The sequence below is a fragment of the Pipistrellus hanaki genome (genome assembly GCF_964339955.1).
Source record: "Pipistrellus hanaki genome assembly, chromosome: 2".
NCBI lineage: Eukaryota > Metazoa > Chordata > Mammalia > Chiroptera > Vespertilionidae > Pipistrellus > Pipistrellus hanaki.
The window spans coordinates 105,048,724-105,068,561 of record NC_140504.1 but is presented as its reverse complement, the minus strand read 5'-3'; the positions used below and the strand labels follow the sequence as shown (position 1 = coordinate 105,068,561).

Below are 19,838 nucleotides of genomic sequence, written 5' to 3'. Positions count from 1 at the left end.
GTCTCTGTATCTATCTTTTGGTTCATCAGTTTATAATGTTCTTTATTAACCATAAATGAGTGAGGTCATGTGGTGTTTCTCTTTTATTGACTGGCTTATTTCACTCAGCATGATGTTCTCCAATTCCATCCAGGTTGCTGCAAATGATGAGAATTCCTTCTTTTTTATGGCAGCATAGTATTCCATTGTGTAGATGTACCATAGATTTTGGACCCAATCATCTGCTGACTGGCACCTAGGCTGTTTCCAAATTCCGGCTATTGTAGATTGTGCTGCTATAAACATAGGGGTGCATATATACTTTCTGATTCGTGTTTCTAGTTTCTTGGGATATATTCCTAGGAGTGGGATTACTGGGTCAAATGGGATTTCCATTTTCAGCTTTTTGAGGAAACTCCACACTATTCTCCACAGTGGTTGCACCAGTCTGCATTCCCACCAGCAGTGCACGAGGGTTCCTTTTTCTCCACAACCTCGCCAACACTTGTCGTTTGTTGATTTGTTGATGTTGGGCATTCTGACAGGTGTGAGATGGTACCGCATTGTTGTTTTTATTTGCATCTCTCGGATAATTAGTGACTTTGAGCATGTTTTCATGTGCCTCTTGGCCTTACTTCTGTCTTCTTTTGAAAATATTCTATTTAGGTCCATTGCCCATTTCTTAATTGGATCATTCATCTTCCTTTTATTTAGTTGTATAAGCTGTCTGTAGATGTTGGAGATTAAACCTTTATCCATGGTATTATTTGCAAATATGTTCTCCCATACCGTGGGCTTTCTTGTTGTTTTGTTGATGGTTTCTTTTGTTGTAAAAAAGCTTTTTATTTTGATGTAGTCCCATTTGTTTATTTTCTCTTTAGCTTCCATTGCCCTAGCGGCAGTATCAGTGAAGAAGTTCTTTTGGCATATGTCTGAGATTTTGCTGCCTGTGGATGCTTCTAGTATTTTTATGGTTTCCCGTCTGATGTTTAAGTCCTGTATCCATTTTGAGTTTATTTTTGTGTATGGTGTAAGTTGGTGATCTAGTTTCATTCTTTTGCATGTGTCTGTCCAATTTTCCCAACACCATTTATTGAAGAAACTGTCTTGACTCCATTGTATATTCGTGACTTTTTTGTCAAATATTAATTGAGCATAGTGATTTCGGTTGATATCTGGGTTTTTGATTCTATTCCATTGATCTATTTGTCTGTTCTTGTGCCAGTACCAGGCTGTTTTGAGAACAGTGGCTTTGTAACACAGGTTGAAGTCTGGTATTGAGATCCCTCCTACTTTACTCTTCTTTCTCAGGATTGCTGTAGCTATTCGGGGTCTTTTATTGTTCCAAATGAACTTTTGGAGAGTTCTTTCTAGGTCAGTGAAATATGCCGTTGGTATTTTAATGGGGAGTGCATTGAACCTATAGATTGCTTTAGGAAGTATGGACATTTTGATGATGTTGATTCTACCGATCCATGAACATGGTATGTTCTTCCATCTGTTTACATCTTCCTCTATCTCTTTTTTCAGTGTCCTGTAGTTTTCCGCCTATAGGTTCTTTACTTCCTTAGTTAAATTTATTCCTAGGTATCTTAATTTTTTTGGTGCGATGGTAAATGGAATTGCTTTTTTAGTCTCTGTTTCTGTAGTTTCACTGTTGGTGTATAGAAATGCCATGGATTTCTTGGCGTTAATTTTGTATCCTGCTACATTGCCAAATTCATTTATTAAGTCAATTAGTTTTTTAATGGAGTCTTTTGGGCTTTTTATGTACAATATCATGTCATCTGCAAATAAGGATAACTTTACTTTTTCTTTTCCAATTTGGATGCCTTTTATTTCCTCCTCTTGTCTAATTGCAATGTCTAGTACTTCCAGTACTATGTCAAACAGGAGTGGCGAGAGTGGGCATCCCTGTCTTGTTCCTGTTCTTAAAGGGAATGGTTTTAGTTTTTTCCCATTTAGTATAATGTTGCCTTTGGGTTTATCATATATAGCTTTTATTATGTTGAGGTATGATCCTTGTACTCCCACCTTGTTAAGAGTTTTTATCAGGAAAGGGTGTTGATGCTTTTTCTGCATCAATTGATATGACTATATGATTTTTATCTTTCAATTTGTTTATGTGATGTATCACGTTTACTGATTTGCGGATATTGTACCATCCTTGCATTCCTGGAATAAATCATACTTGGTCATGGTGTATGATCTTTGTGATGCTCTGCTGGAGCCGATTTGCTAGAATTTTGTTGAGGATTTTGGCATCTATGTTCATGAGGGATATTGGCCTGTAATTCTCTTTCATTGAGTTGTCTTTATCTGGTTTTGGTATTAGGGTGATGCTGGCTTCATAGAAGGAGTTTGGAAGTGTTCCTTCTTCTTGGATTTTTTTGGAATAGTCTGAGGAGGATAGATTTTAGTTCTTCCCTGAATGTTTGGAAAAACTCTCCTGTGAAGCCATTTGGCCCTGGGCTTTTGTTTGCTGGAAGCTTTTTGATGACTTGCCAAGTCACTGGTCTATTGAGATTTTTAGATTCTTCCTGATTGAGTTTTGGAAGTTTGTATTTTTCTAGGAATTTCCTCCAGGTTGTTCAGTTTGTTGGAATAGAGTTGTTCGTAGTATTTTGTAACAATCTGTTGTATTTCGGTGGGGTCTGTTGTTATTTCACCTCTTTCATTTCTGATTTTGTTTATTTGAGTCCTCTCTCTTTGTTTCTTGGTTAGCCTGGCTAGAGGTTCCTCTATCTTGTTTATCCTTTCAAAGAACCAGCTCTTGGTTTTGTTGATCTTATGTATTGTTTCTTTGGTCTCTATGTCGTTTATCTCTGCTCTGATTTTTGTTATTTCCTTCCTTCTGCTTACACTGGGCTTTTCTTGTTGCTCTTTTTCTAACTCTTTGAGCTGTAGAGTTAGATAATTTGTTACCTTTTTTTTTGTTTGTTTTTTTTGCAATAGGCTTGTAGGGATATGAACTTCCCTCTCAAAACTGCTTTTGCTGTGTCCCATAGATTTTGGATTGTTGTGTTTTCATTGTAATTTGTTTCCAGGATGTTTTTAATTTCTTCCTTGATTTCTCTGGTAACCCAGTCCTTGTTTAATAACATGCTGTTTAGTCTCCATGTGTTTGATTTCTTTGGATTATTTTTATTGTAGTTAATTTCCAGTTTTATGCCATTATGATCTGAGATGCTTGATATGATTTCTATCTTCTTGAATTTTAAGAGACTTTGCCTGTGTCCCAAAATGTGGTCTATCTTTGAGAATGTCCCATGTGCACTTGAGAAGAATGTATATTCTGTGGCTTTGGGGTGGAATGTTCTGAAGATGTTGATTAATTCCATCTGGTCTAGTGAGTCAATTTGGTTTGATATTTCTTTGCTGATTTTTTGTTTAGATGATTTGTCTAAGGGTGACAGTGGGGTATTAAAATCTCCTACTATGATTGTGTTGCTATTAATCTTTCCCTTAATGTCCTCCAGCAGCTTTTTTATGTATCTGGGTGCTCCTGTATTGGGTATATATATATATACCGGGGTTATTTCTTCTTGTTGGATTGTTCCCTTTAGTATTATGAAGTGGCCCTGTTATGTCCTTCACTCTGAGATCTAATTTGTCAGATATAAGTATTGCTACCCCAGCTTTTTTTTTCATTTCCATTCGCCTGGAAAATCTTTTTCCATCCCTTCACCTCAGTTTGTGTGCATCTTTTTTTCTGAGGTGGGTTTCTTGTAGACAACAGATGTATGGGTCTTGTTTTCTTATCCTATCAATAATAACCTTAAATGTAAATGGATTAAATGCTCCAATCTGTTACCCTATGTCTTTTGATTGGAGCATTTAATCCATTTACATTTAAGGTTATTATTGATAGGTACTCATTTGACGCCATTTTTATACTATACCTGTGTTCCATCTTCACTTCCTATTTCTTTATTTTTACAGTAGACCCTTTAGCATTTCTTGCATTGCTGGTTTGGTGGAGATAAATTCCTTTAGTCTTTTTTTTGTCTGTGAAGCTCCTGATTTCCCCTTCAATTTTGATTGATAGCCTTGCTGGGTACAGTATTCTTGGATTCAGACCCTTCCTTTGCATGACTTTGTACATTTCATCCTATTCCCTTCTGGCCTGATAAGTTTTTGTTGAGAAATCAGTTGCTAGTCTGATGGTGGTTCCTTTGTATGTAACTTTCTGTCTCTCTCTGGCTGCTTTTAAGATTCTTACTTTGTCGATATTGTTTGCCAATTTAATTATAATGTGCCTTGGCGTCTGTCTTCTGAGATTCATTTTGCTTGGGACTCTGCGAGCATCTTGGATTTGTGTGGGTTTTTTCTTCTCTATCTCAGGAAAGTTTTCTGTCATTATTTCTTGAAATACTTTTTCCATGCCTACCTCAGTTTCCTTTCCTTCTGGAACCCCTATTATTCGAATATTATTTTGTTTTGTATTGTCCCAAAGCTCCCATAGGCTCTCCTGCTTTTTAATCTTTTTTTTCTAGAAGCTGTTCTAATTGGTTATTTTTTTCCATCTTATCTTCTAGCTCACTGATGCGGTCCTCTGCTTCATCTAGTCTACTCTTGTTGCTTTCTATTGGGTTCTTCATGGTAGCAATGCCATTTTTTATTTCTTCTTGGTTCTTCTTCAATTCCTCTTGGTTCTTCTTCAATTCCTCATGGTTCTTCCTCATTTCTTCTTGGTTATTGTCAAATTTCTCTTCCATTCTTTTTAGCCATCCTATGATCATTATTCTGAATTCTTGCTCTGGTAGGCTGCTTGCCTCTGACTCGTTTACTTCCTTTTCTGTTGATGCTTGCTTTTCTTTTATGTGCGCGCTATTTCTTTGTCTCCCCATGGTTTCTCTTTTCAGGATGTCTGGTTATGTGTTGTTCCTTCTCCTGCATTGGTTTAAAGGTACAAAATACAACACTACCAGGTACAACACAAGAGGCACTTAACAGGAATGTATTTACAATATTAATAACCTCTAATAAAGCTGAGCACTAGAGAAAGGCAAATTAGGGGATAGGAGAGAAGGAAGAAAAGTAAAAATAAAATAAAGAAAAATTAAAAAAATAAATAAAATAAGTAAATAAAAAAAGAGGGATAAAGAGATAGAAAAAGAAGAAAAAAGGTAATGATAAAATGAAGTTGGAAACAGGGGAAAAAGAAAAGAGAGAGAAAGAGAGAGAGAAGAAGAAACAGACTAAAAGAGAAATGGAAACAAACCATATATATATATATATATATATATATATATATATATATATATATGGAGAAAATTCCCATAGAACAACCACTAAACCCAGCCGATACCAGTAACAATACTTGGAGATTAATACAAACTACAATTCCACTATTATTAAGTAAGGCTATGATATACATAAGTAAAAAACAAACAAAAACAAAGGATTTAAAAAAAAATACAAAGCAACAATAACAACACAAGAATAAGCATAACAATTTCACTAAAAGCATAAAAATTCACAATAATCAACATTCACGCAAACAATGACAAAAAAATAGAGAGGAGAACAGGTTTTTTTTGTTTGTTTTTGTTTTTGTTTTTAACTAGTTAATATAGCTGGAAAGGAATAGGATATACAGAAGACTAAAAGGGTAAAGTTTAATAAGAGAGTGATGGTGTAAAGGTCGAGTTGAGATAGGGTTGAATGATGTATAGTAGAGATTAAAATAGAATGAAGGTTACTTACAATGTAAAATAAAGAAAAAATAAAATGGTACTGGAGAGACAAAAAAAAAGAAAAGAAACAAAAATTGCATAATAGCAGTAGTAATAGTGATGATATAGATTGAAAAATGTAATAATTGAAAAGGTAAAATCAAGTAAGGAAAAAAGAAAAAGAAAAGGGCAGTTTGTAATTTAGCTCTTAGGTGTCAGTGTTTCCAGTTTGACCTCCCAGCCTTTTTGGTTGCTCTGGCCTTCTTTCTCTATGGCTCTAGCTGCCAGAGTGCCTACTGGCTCCCAGACTATCTCTTCTGGCTCTGATCCCTTGTTTCCAGGAAGGCAATTTCCCCCTGCAATTTCCCCGGATATGCCCAACTGGGCAGTCCTTCCCTAGTATTCAGAGCAAGGGGGAGAAGGGGATCAGGCACCAAGGTGTCCAGATGTTCTGCCCTTGGCGGGACAGCCGCAATTCTTTACAATCTGTCCCGTGTCCACTGGCATTTTAAAAAAGTCCGGCTTCTGGGGAAGATTACGCCAAACCCAGCACTGGGTGTTGCCGGGCAGGATTCTCGCTGCAGCCTTCTTTGGGCGCAGCTCAGCGCGAGCGGCCGCTCGGGCGCTCCCCAGCTACAGTGGAGGTGGGGCCGGAGCTCCGCGGCTAGTTGTTGCCGGTGCCGTGGAACCCAGAGCCCTCACGCTATCCCCGCAAACTCTGACCTTTCCGTGGGTGACTGAAGAACTCCCTTGACTCCATGTGTTTGCGCCAATTGGGGCGTCACAGCTGCTTGATGGACTCCTCTGCTGTGGGTTTTCCAGGTCTTAGAGAAGATCCTCCTTTCCTGGTAAGATGGTGCAGCCTTCCCTCCGAGCCCGTAGCTCTGGGAGAGGTTGCTGCCACCGCAGTGCTGGCTGCTTGTTCAGGAAATCCTGTCCAGCGGACCCTTCCTTACCTTCCTTAAGAGTTCAGCTGCCCCTTAGCTGCCAATCAACATTCCCTGAGCAACTCAGATGCTGCTTTTATCTGTTCTGGGACCAGGGTCAGAACAAGTCCGTCTGTTTGGTCGCCATCTTGTCCCTCTCCTGCTGGCAGCTTTTTGATGACTGCTTCAATATCTTCTGAAGTCACTGGCCTATTGAGATTTTTAGATTCTTCCTGATTGAGTTTTGGAAGGTTATATTTTTCTAGGAACCTGTCTCTTTCCTCCAGGTTGTCCAGTTTGTTGGAATAGAGTTATTCGTAGTATTTTTTAACAACCCTTTGTATTTTGGCAGGGTATGTTGTTATTTCACCTCTTTCATTTCTGATTTTGTTTATTTGGGTCCTCCGTCTTTACTTCTTGGTGAGCCTGGCTAGAGGTTCATCAATGTTCTCTATCCTTTGAAAAAACCATCTCTCGGTTTAGTTGATCCTTTGTATTGTTTCTTTGGTCTCTATATCATTTATCTCTGCTTTGATCTTTATTATTTCCTTCCTTTTGCTTACATTGGGCTTTTCTTGTTGCTCTCTTTTTTAATTCTTTAAGTTGTAGGATTAGGTAATTTATTTCCATTGTTTCTTTTTCTTTCTTCTTTTTTATTTTGCAGTAGACTTGTAGAGCTATGAACTTCCCTCTCAAGACTGCTTTCAGGGCCGAAATCGGTTTGGCTCAGTGGATAGAGCGTCGGTCTGTGGACTGAAAGATCCCGGGTTTGATTCCAGTCAAGGGCATGTACCTTGGTTGCGGGCACATCCCCAGTAGGGGGTGTGCAAGAGGCAGCTGATCGATGATTCTCTCTCATCTATGTTTCTAACTCTCTATCACTCTCTCTTCCTCTCTGTAAAAAATCAATAAAATATATATTTAAAAAAAAGACTGCTTTTGCTGTATTCCATATACTTTGTATTTCTGTGTTTTCATTGTCATTTGTTGCCATGATGTTTTTTATTTCTTCCTTGATTTCTCTGTTAACCCAGTCATTGTTTAATAGCATGCTGTTAATCTCCATATGTTTGATTTCTTTGGATTGGTTTTATTTTAGTTGATTTCCAGTTTTATGCCACTGTTATCTGAGAAGATGTTTGATATGATTTCTATATTTTTGAATTTGAAGAGACTTTGCCTATGTACGAACATATGGTCTATCTTTGAAAATGACCCATGTGCACTTGATAGGAATGTATTTTCTATAGCTTTGGGGTGAAATGTTCTGAAGATTGCAGTTAATTCTAACTGGTGTAATGTTGTCTTTTAGGATTAATGTTTCTTTGCTGAATTTTTGTTTAGAGAATTTTTCCAATGGTGATAATGGGATATTAAAGTCTCCAACTATGATTGTATTACTGTTAGTCTCTCCTTTTAAATCTTCCAGAAACTTTTTAAAATGTATTTGGGTGCTCCTGTATTGGGTGCATATTTGTTTACCAGAGTTATATTCCTTTTTTTTTTTTTAAGACTAATTTTATTTATTATTGATCTTTCTTTCTTTTCTTTCTTTTTTTTAAAATATATTTTAATGATTTTTAACAGAGAGAAAGGGAGAGAGATAGAGAGCCAGAAACGTCAATGAGAGAGAAACATCGACCAGCTGCCTCTTGCACAACCCCTACAGGGGATGTGCACGCAACCAAGGTACAAGCCCTTGACTGGAATCAAACCTGGGACCCTTCAGTCTGCAGACTGACGCTCCACCACTGAGTCAAACCAGCTTCTGCCAGAGTTATATATTCTTGTTGAAATGCTCCCTTTAGTATTCTGAAATGGCCTTTATTATCTCTTGTATGTCCTTCACGTTGAGATCTAATTTGTAAGTATTGCTACCCCAGCTTTTTTTCAATGTTCATTCACCTGGAAAACCTTTTCCCATCCCTTCACCCTCAGTCTGTGTGCATCTTTTTTTCTTAGGTGGGTTACCTGTATACAGCAGATATATGTGTCTTGTTTTCTTATCCAATCCGTTACCCTATGTCTTTTGATTGGGGGCATTTAATCCATTTGCATTTAAAGTTATTATTGATAGGTACTTATTTGTTGCCATTTTTATTCTATACCCCTGTGTTCCTTCTTCACTTTTTATTCCTTCCTTCCTTCCTTCCTTCCTTCCTTCCTTCCTTCCTTCCTTCCTTCCTTCCTTCCTTCCTTCTTCTTTCTCATCCTTCTTCTTCTTCATCCTTCTTCTTTCTTCCTCATCCTTCTTCTTTCTTCTCCTCCTCCTCCTCTTCTTTTTCCTCCTCCTCCTCCTCCTCCTCCTCCTCCTCCTCCTCCTCCTTCTTCTTCCTCCTCCTCCTCCTCCCTCCTCCTCCTCCTCCTCCTCCTCCTCCTCCTCCTCCTCCTCCTCCTCCTCCTCCTCTTCCTCCTCCTAGCAGACCCTTTAGCCTTTCTTGCATTGATGGTTTGGTGTTGATAAATTGCCTTTGTCTTTTTTTTTTTTTGTCTGTGAAGCTCCTGATTTCATCTTCAATTTTGATGATAGCCTTGCTGGGTATAGCATTTTTTGACTCAGACCCTTCCTTTGCATGACTTTGTATATTTCATTGCATTCCCTTCTGGCCTGATAAGTTTCTGTTGAGAATTCAGTTGCTAGTCTGATGGGGGTTCCTCTGTATGTAACTTTCTGTTCCTTTGTATGTAACTTTCTGTTTCTCTCTGGCTGCTTTTAAGATTCTTACTTTGTCGTTGGTGTTTGCCAATTTAATTGTAATGTGCCTTGGCATCGGTCTTTTGGGGTTTATTTTACTTGGGACTCTGTGAGCTTCTTGGATTTGTGTTTGTTTTTTTCTTGCCTATAGAAGGAAAGTTTCCTGTTATTATTTCTTCAAACAGGTTTTCTATTCCTTGTTCAGTTTCCTTTCCTTCTGGAACCCCTATTATGTTGAAGTTGTTTTGTTTTGTGTTGTTCCAAAGTTCCCTTAGGTTCTCCTCCTGCTTTTTAATTTTTTTTTTTTTTCTAGAAGGTGCTCTACTTGGGTATTTTTTCCCATCTTGTCTTCTAGCTCACTGATGTGGTCCTCTGCTTCCTCTGTCTACTCTTGATGCTTTCTATTGGGTTCTTTACTGCATTGATGTTATTTTTTCATTTCTCTTTGGTTCTCCTTTATTTCCTCTTGGTTCTTACTCATATTATCAAATTTGTCTTCCATTCTTTTCAGCCACCTTGTGACCATTTCTCTGAATTCTTTCTTTGATAGGTTGCTTGCCTCTAATTTGTTTACTTCCTTTTCTGGTAATGCCTGCTTTTCTTTCATATGCGGGCTGTTTCTTTGTCCCCCCTGGTCTCTCTTCTCAGGATGTCTGTTTATGTAGTTCTCTCTCTTCTTTGTTGATTTTAAGGCACAAAATACAACACAACCAGGTACAATACACGAGTTACTTAAAAGAAATGTATTCACAATATTAATAACATCCAATAAAGGTGACCAACAGAGAAAGTTAAATAAGGGATAGGAGAGAAAGAAGAAGATTAAAAAGGAAGACAGAAAAAAAAAGAAAAAAAAAGGAGTGTTAAAATGAAATTGGGATACAGGGGGAAAAAAGTAAGTGAGAAAAGAATGAGACTAAGAAAGTAAAGGGGAACAAACCATGTATATAGGGAGAAAACTCCAATAGAACAACAACTATTCCCAGAAAATGCCAGCAACAAGTATCTGGAGATTAATATAAACTACAATACCCACTAATATGAAGCGAGGTAAGGGAAAATAGAAGTAAGAACAAATAAACAAAAACAAACAAACAAAAAGAATAATTAAAACAATCTCATGATAAAGCATAAAAATTCGGTTTATTCACCATTCAAGCAAACAACAAAAGGACTGAGAGAAAAACAATTTTTGGATAGTTAAGACAATGAAGAGAGAGGTGTGTATGGACTTGGAGCAGGGGATTGGAAATTATTGTATATAAGTAGGGTGAATTTTTAGGAGGGAGTAAATTAAAGAATAGGAAAAATCTAAAGAAGGAAAGGGTTAAGATAAATAGGACACCAAAAAGGGGAAAGGTTAGGAAGAGAGTGATGACATAAAGGTAGAGTTGAGATAGGGTAAGACGATGCTAAAGGAAAGATGAAAATAGAATGTAGAACACTGATCCGAAAGTAAATAAATAAATAAAATGACACTTAAAAAAAGAAAAAGGTAAAATAGCAGTAGTAATAATGCTGATTGAAAATAAAAATGTAAAAATTAAAAAGGTAAAATCAAGTGAGGAAAAAAGAAAAAAATAGTTTCTTAAGTAAAAGATGCAAAAATATTAAAATAAAAAATGTATAGTAGTGAAGGTCATTCACTTCCTCTGTTGTTTTGTTTGGCATGCCTGTTTCCCAGTTAGGACAATATTGAAGTTCCCTGCATTCCACTGCTCCTCAGAGTTGTAAGCCAAACCTGATTTTTAAGCAGGTGATGTCTTAATTTCTCATATTCCTTTATTTTTTACCTCACCTTATCCCCAGCAAAATCTGACCTTCTGTGGTGGAGTGAAGAGCTCCCTTAAATCTGCATGTTTGAAATGATTGGGGATAGGTGTTCTGGGGCTCCCAGCTTTTCAGTGGTTGCTGCAGTTATGAATTTTCAGGCTTTCAATAAGATCAACCTTCCCTTCAAGATGGTGTGGTTTCCCTGTCTGAGCCTGTAGCTCCAGGAGAGGACCAAGCTGCTGTGGCATCTTCCCAGCCAGGGGAACCCCACCTTCTACTGGAGTTTATCTGTCCCTTAGCTTGCCAACAAACACTCCCTGTGTGACCTTCAGCTGCTCCAGGACAAGGCTTGAAACACAACTGTCTATTTTTACACCATTTTTCTCCCCTCATGATAGTTTTTTCATATATTTCTTGGCATTAATTTTGTATCCTGCTATATTGCCAAATTCACTTATTAAGTCTAATAATTTACTAATTGCATTCAGTGAGAGTTGGGCTGGCCCAGAATGTGGCAAGGGCACCAATCACATGTCTAGTGAATCATTGCTTTTCTGAGAGGCCTTTTCAGTCTTTGGACTTGTGATGTGGAAGCTGAGTTCAAGAGGACCCACACAGAAGCTCTTCAGGCTGTGCTTGGGGCCCCAGCACACCACTTTAACTGCATTCTATTGGTCAAAGCAGGTCACAAGTACAGACTAAGTAAAAGGGGAGTGCAAATAGACTGCCTTTTAATTAGAGGAGCTATATATATGCACAGGGAAGAATTATGATAGCCATCTTTGGATATGACTTAATTGATTAATTTATTACAATGTGGTCACATTCTAACAGAATCTAGGAAGGCTTCCGAAAGGTAATACTTAACCCTAATCTTAACTGATGCTAATGCTTGGTGGTGTAAACAAATGAGAAAGGTAGGGAAGGGTATTCCAGTGTAGTGAATATTGTTGCTAGCAGCGCTGGAATGCAAAATAGCAGTGATTGAGGAACGCATAAAATAATAAGTAAAGTTAATAGTTATTATTCCATTCTTTGAGATGAGGATTATTTCTTCAGTTTGAGCACTTTCCCCCTAAAACCAACAATGATTTTATTCATTTTAAAAATTCTATTTCATTTCTTTCCTTGAAGGATTCAAGAGCCTATTTTCATCTGCTTAATCAGATTGCACCTAAAGGTGACAGGGATGATGGACCTGCCATTGCCATTGATCTTTCAGGATTTAATGTGAGTAGTTTTTAATTTTTAAAGTTTTGTCTAAATAAGCTTAAGACAAATTTTACCATTTTAAGCATTTTAAATGTAAAATTCAGTGACATTAAATATGTTCCCATGCTATGCAATCATCAGCACTAACCATATCTAGCCGAAGCTGGTTTGGATAGAGCGTCAGCCTGTGGGGAGTGTACCTTGGTTGCGGGCATATCCCCAGTAGGAGGTGTGCAAGAGGCATCTGATCAATGTTTCTCTCTCATCGGTGTTTCTAACTCTCTATCCCTCTCTCTTCCTCTCTGTAAAAAATGAATAAAATATATTTAAAAAACAAAAATAAAACACTAACCATATCTAGAATTTTTCATCACCCCATAGTGAAATCTGTACCCAATGATAACTCCCCATTTTTCTCACCCCGAGTCCCAGAATTTGATGAGTGAGTATAGTAAAATTTAGAATACAATTCCCAATAGGCAACATTCCATGTGGAGTCCTCAGCCCTACATTAAAGCTTAATCTTCAGAACTCTTTTATGATCCAAATCTCCATTCTAAGTCATCTGGTTGTCATAAAGAAAGAGAATTGCAGAATTCCAATCTTGAGTATGTGTGGAACACAACTGGAACTTTCCCTGGTGCAACACAACTGGAACTCACAGCATCTTTCCCTGGTGCAACACAACTGGAACTCACAGCATCTTTTTGTGACTATAACTGTACACTAGGAAAGGTAGCAATAAGCCATTTTGAGATCACTGATCAATTAACTGATTATCAATTTTTTCCAACTTATATTTGTAAATACACAAAATAAAGGTTGACAGTTCCAGTATTTATGATATAGGAAGGGCTGATACAGACCCTGATCTATCTAACACAATTCCTAGGAAGCCCATTCTTTTAGCAAAAGTTTTAAATATTAGAGATGGTTCTATCTAAACATTAAAATCAGGTCAGACTATAGTTGGTATGAAAATCTATTAAGTATTTAAAGTATAATATCTACAATATTTAGTTTTGAAGGCAACTTAAGTCATCACTTAATTATATTTCACATTATTATAATGAAACATCTAAGAAACTTAGTATTATAAAACTACTAGAAGCCCAGTGCACAAAACTTGTGCACTGATAGGGCACCTAGATGCTGGTGGTACCAGCTGGGGCCTCCCTCCTTTCCCCCGGCTGGCCCCACTCCCTGGTAGAACTCCCAGAAGAACTTCCAGTTGAGGGGACAATTTGCATACTACACTATTATTATATAGGATACAAATTAGAAAATTAGTTCGAGTCAAAATATTAGCAACTTAGAAAAGCATGTAAAATGTCAAACATATTCATAAGTGAACAGAGTATACTGAACTATCTATCCTGTGTCCATCCCCAAAGTTCCATAACTATTAGCTCATGGTCAATATTTTGTCACTTTTATCATCTGCCTATTTCCTTCCTTTCCCATATTATTTTGAAACAAATCCTAGACATTATGTCTTTTATTTTATTTATTTACTAGAGGCCTGATGCACGAAATTTGTGCCCTGGCAGGGGGAGGTATGTCCTTCAGCCCAGCCTGCATCTTCTCCAATTTGGGACCCCTTGAGTGGTGTCCAACTGCTTGTTTAAGCCCGATCCTGGTGAGATTGGGCCTGAATGAGCAGTCGGACATCCCCCTCACAATCCAGGACTGCTGGCTCCGAAAGGCTCACCTGCCTGCCTGATTACCCTGAATTACTTCTGCCTGCCAGCCTGATTGATGCCTAACTGCTCCCCTGCCGACCTGGTTGCCCCTTTGACGTCCTGATTGCCCCTAACTGCCCTCCCCTGCAGGCCTGGTCATCCATAAACTGCTCTCTCCTGAAGGCCTGGTCACCCCCAAATGCCCTCCCCTACAGGCCTGGTATCCCCTACTGCCCTCCCCTGCAGACCATCTTGTGGTGGCCATTTTGTGTCCATGTGGGGGTGGCCATCTGTGTTTTGGAGTGATGGTCAATTTCCATATTACCTCTTTATTATATAGGATTTGTTCGTTTGTTTGTTTATATGTTAATCCTCCCCTGAGGATATTTTTCCATTGATTTTTTTAGAGAGGGGGAGGAAGAGAAGTGAGAGAGACATTGATGTGAGAGACACATTGATTGCTTACTTCTCTCATGCATCCTCCCCTGGTCAGATATTAAACCTGCAATTGAGGTATGTGCCCTTGACTGAGAATCAAACCTGCAACCGTGCAGTCCTTGGGATGACACTCTAACCACTGAGCAAACCAGCCAGGATGGATATCATATCTTTTCATCGATAAATATTTCAACATGTATTTCTAAAATATAAAGACACTTCGATATGTCTCCAAGGGAAAGGGAAACACAGGAAAAATAAACAAACAAATGAGTTGACATCAGACTAAAAGTTTTCTTCGCAACAAAGGAAACCATCAACAAAATGAAGAGAGAGCCCATTGTATGGGAGAGCATATTTGCCAATGATTCATCAGATAAGGGGTTAATCTCCAAAATATATAAAGAATCTATACAACTCAACACAAGGAATTTAAAAATGGGCAATGGGCCTTAGCCAGTTTGGCTCAGTGGAGAGAGCATCAACTTGCAGACTGAAGGGTCCTGGTGCCGCAGTATTTTTGCAGCAAGGGTTCAGGAATTTGGAGATGGGCTGCACATAAATGAATAGAGACTAGATAAGAAGTATAGATTTGGAAGGCATTTTGGGGGAGCCAGATGGAAACTTAACTCTAGTGACTAAGTTCCCCAAATCTCCAGATCCATGGCTTTTTATTAACATGTTTTTCCCTTTAGCAAAGCAGATATTACATATCAAAAGTAAGGTTTGGAAAACAAAAAAGAGTAGGGCAGTGGTCAGCAAACCACAGCTCACTAGCCACATATGATTGACACCTCCACTTCTTCTAATGTCACTTCTTCAAAATAGACTCGCTCAGGCCAAAACCCAACTTCTGCTCATGGGCCACAAAGTTTCAATCACATTGTATGTGTGCACCCGCACGTGGTATTTTGTGGAAGAGCCACACTCAAGGGGCCAAAGAGCCACATGTGGTTCACAAGTCACAGTTTGCCGACCACTGGGTTAGGGAAATTACCCTCAGCTATTTGGCAGCAGGTAATAATATGCAGATCTTCAGCCCTGCTGAAGCTGTTCATCAGCCTTCTGACAAACTTCTTGCATTTATTATGCTAACTACTGTACTTAGCTTCCAGCATATCCCCCTTTTTAATTTAATTAATTTAGCAAGAATGTACGCCATTTACAGAGCTCGGGTCCTTTTAATATTTTTATATTCAATGGGAAGGATTGAGTTCTTTCCTGTCCTTTTAAATTGCTGACAGGCATCAAAGGAATCCATCTATAATAAGTTTCTTTCTGAGCCAACAGTTCTTCGAGTCCCCTTTCCAATCACTGTCTAACAGTTTTCTATGGGTTCCCTTCTCAATCACTGTCCCCTGTGACATGACAACAATGATACTCTAATTCTGGATGGTGAGCAATGACAATGCAGGTCTGACCTTTTTTGGCTTGGTCCTGGGCAACCTGCAGGGCACGATCCCCCATCTCTGGACTGTTTTTCCTCTGTCTCATGTTGCTTGGAACCACTGCTATATGGGGCTGGAGTAGTCTGGTCAGTTCCTCTCTCAGATCCATTGTTGCAGGAATCCACATGGGTTTGGAGGAGTTTTCTGGAAATCTATAAGCATATTCTCAACCAAAGGTTAAAAAAGGAATCCTTCTATAAACTAGACTCTGGATTTTTTCATTTTGCCCAAAGTATTTTCCTTTGGCTTATTCTGACACTGTATGTGTCTTGCCATCAGCATTACAAGTGAAAAAATTTAAAGTAATTAAGGCTTGATGTAATTTTCTTACAGGATATTGCTCCACTATCTCCCCCCACCCCATTTAAAAAAATATTAAGAGGCTTTTGGAAATCCTGCAATGCAGCCTTGATAGCTTTTAATTTAATTCTTAGCACAGAAGTATGACTTTTCTGGATTAATTGCTTGTTAAGCAGCTTTAACTGTGAAATGAACTATCAGTAAAAAATAGTTAATGCTCTAGGAACAGTTGCCTGCTTAGTATAATTAAGTTTCCCTGAATATTAACTTATTTCAATTTGCCAATTTTAATCAGTCTAAAATAAGGCTTATTTTCTAACTTTATTTGTCCTTGGGTATGGACAGTAAATGACACTAATTGAATTTCTGCTATCAGTCTTTGAGTATATCTATATAAGCTTTGCTTAGTGAAGCAAAAATGCAAATTATTTACTTTATTTTTGAGGCCTAATACATTAACTTTTAATTACAGTTTTTTACATATTTGAAGGACATTTCCCTTTGTTTTTTCCCAGAGTAATTTCTAGGCCTCATTTAGGGAGTTTCTTTTAAAAACCTTTTTTCTTTCTTTTAAACTGAGCAATACATTTGGTTGCTTTTCAGATGCTGGCTCATACTGCCATGCATATATTTTAAGTGACTCTATTTATGTTGACTGATTAATGATCAAATTTAATGCTTGAATGATAACCTTCAGCTCACCCTATAAATAGTAACAGAAGAGATTTAAAAATTTCTCCTTTTCATTAGGCTTAAAATTTACTTTTAAACAGTATTCTTTTTGACTAGTGTTCATTTGCATGCACAAAGTAATTATGGGAGGTCTCAGGAACTATTTCAGAGGACTTGCTTGTAGGGTGTATGTAAATTTTTACTTTGACTTTTACTAGTATCAATTGTTTATAAAAAATATTTGCTTCTCATATAACTTAATTTATATGAGACCTTGATTATATTATAGAAAGCCAATTTATTAAATAATTAAAATAGGCATCTTTATTGAAAAAGCAGAGCAAGTAAACTTATATATTTGACCTATGAGGTATAGAAGCCACCCTACTTCCCAACCTATTTGAAGTACAGGCTGCCTGAGGGCTTTTGTTTTTAAAATTCTGCTGCTGAATGATCTAGTTCTGCTTAAGAAATATTCAACAATCTTGTCTTGCCCTTCCTTAGAGGTTAAAACCTTTATAACATTTAAAATATATGTATATAAATAAAATATATTGAAATCCTACCTAATAAAAGAATAATATGCAAATTAATCAACACTCTGCTGCACCTACTAACCATGGCCACCAGCCAATTAGAGTGAGTATGCAAATAAACCCAACCAAGATGGTTACAGCCACAGAGAGCCAGAGGGAGGCTTGGGTTTCCCAGGCAATGGAGGAGGCCAAGCTTTACGCCTGCCCTTGCTAGCCTAAGCCTCCACTCAAGGATACAAAGTTTCAATTATAGAAGGTAAACAAATTCAATCAGAAATGGGGCAGCCATGGAGCTGGAAAGAATGGGAGGCTAGAGTTGCCCCTGGCAATGGAAAAAGCAAAGCTTTCTGCACACCCTGGCCAGCCCAGGCCTCTGCTTAAGGCTACAAAATTTCAATTGTAGAAGATATATAAGTCCCCACAGAAATGGCTGCTGGCCACAGAGTGAGCAAGAGGCTTGACCCCACTCAAGGCTACAAAGTTTCAGTTGTAGAAGGTAAATAAATTCCAGATACCAAGGCTTCCACTTGGGTCGCCAGAGGGCGTGGCTGGCCTGCAAACCACCATAGCCTCCTTGCCCAGGCTGCCCCACACCCTAAGGGAACCCCAGTCTGATCCAGGACACCTTCAGGGCAAACCATCTGTTTCCCACCCATGCGCCAGTCCTCTATCCTATCTAATAACAGAGTAATATGCAGATTGACCATCACCCCAACACACAATATGGCTGCCCCCATGTGGTCAAAGATCCTGGCCCTATGTGGACACAAGATGGCCACCACAACATGGCCAGCAGGGGAGGGCAGTTGGGAGGGACCAGGCCTGCAAGGGAGGGAATTTGGGGGTGATCAACCCTGCAGGAAAGGGCAGTTAGAGGTGACCAGGCCAGCAGAGGAGGGAAGTTGGGGGCAAACAGGTTGGCAGGGGAGCAGTTAGACATCAATCAGGCTGGGAGTGGTTAGGGGGTGATCAAGCTGGCAGGCAGAAGTGGTTAGGGGCAATCTGGAAGGCAGGCAGGTGAGCAGTTGGAAGCCAGCAGTCCTGGAATGTGAGAGGGATGTCGGACTGCCCGTTTAGTCTTAAACGGGCAGTCCGACATCCCTCAAGGGGTCCCATATTGGAGAGGGTGCAGCCTGGGCTGAGGGATACCACCCTGCCCCCGTGCAAGAATTTCATGCACCGGGCCTCTAATTTTTTATAAAGCTTTTCACATGATTTCCAGTATAATTTAGTTTAAAAATATTTCTTTTAAGGAGAATAAATTCTTGAATCACTCCAGGGCCCATGGAATGTTACAAAGTTATCTCTCGGTTAAAGTCTTGAAATTTAACTTGGAAAGACCATCAAATATATATATATATCAATTTTATAATTATTCTAAAATATAGCAATTACATTTAAACTGGTTTTTATATTTAAAATTTTGTTCAGACCACAGAATTAATCCTCCTTTTCTTTAATTAGATCTAGATTGAAATATTACCACACATAAAGACTACAATGTATTTTAAACTACTATTTCTCCAGAGAAAATACAAGAATTATTTTCTCAAAATAAATTTATATACTTTATGCATTTTGTCATACAACTACATGATTTCTCCTAACTTAATTTGAACTTTAGACTCATAGAAGCCACTTTTAGGTGACAAGTTAAATACTTATCATTTCTTAGATTAGCAATAACTTCACGTTGTTAAGAATGTATTTCAAATAAAATATAAGACATACTGAGAGATCCAAGATGGTGGCATAAGTAAACATCTAAACTGCTGCCTTGTACAGCAATTTCAAAACTACAACTAAAAGACTAAAACGTCTATCATCCAGAACCACAGGAAAGCTGGCTGAGTGGAAATTTTACAACTAGAAGAAAAGAGAAAAGAGCATTCAGGGCACGAGTGCTGAAAAGCTGAGGTACGGAGGCATGCACAATCCGAGCTGGCAGCAAATCCCGGCTGGCGGTGGATCCCAGCTGGCAGCGCGTGTTGCATTCTTCAACATGAAGGGAGACAAACTCATGATTTCTCTGAAATACAGTTTCTGGGGAGACATGGGGGATCCAGAGTTTTATGGGGAGAAGCTGAACTGTCTGCCATCAGATCGGAAAGTGAGGGTGGCTTGCTTGCAGAGCTGCACGCAGGAATAATTGCTTGCTGTGCTGAAGCATGGGACATGGGGATGCAGTTGGAAGCGCAGGGACAGCTGGCTGGCAGCCATTGCTCTTTGCCACGCTCTAGCCTAGTGACGCCCTGAGACTCCGCCCTGCACAACCTACAAGCCCACCCAAGCTCCAAGCAGTGGCTTTTGTATATGAATGGCCTTCCCTATCATAGCTTAACCTAGCAAACTTGTAACCTGGTACAGACAGTTCCAAAGCCTCCAAGCTCCAAGCAGGGAGGAGAGGACTGTGGTTCTTACTGTAGCTCCTGCAGGGTGGCCTCAGACAGTAGCTGACCTGCACCCCATTGGAGATCGAGAAGCCAGTGTACCTAGTGG

General features: G+C 38.8%; 1 protein-coding gene across 5 annotated transcripts in view; it reads left to right on the top strand.

Moving 5' to 3' along the window:
- The window catches only part of PLS1 (plastin 1), a 227,717-nt gene that overhangs the window by 128,613 nt on the left and 79,266 nt on the right, over nucleotides 1-19,838 (top strand). For all 5 annotated transcript variants that reach the window (XM_084872460.1, XM_084872464.1, XM_084872463.1 and 2 more), the window contains one exon: nucleotides 12,186-12,281. In XM_084872460.1, the coding sequence (XP_084728586.1) occupies nucleotides 12,186-12,281 (96 nt within the window). The remainder of the gene's footprint in view (nucleotides 1-12,185; nucleotides 12,282-19,838) is intronic.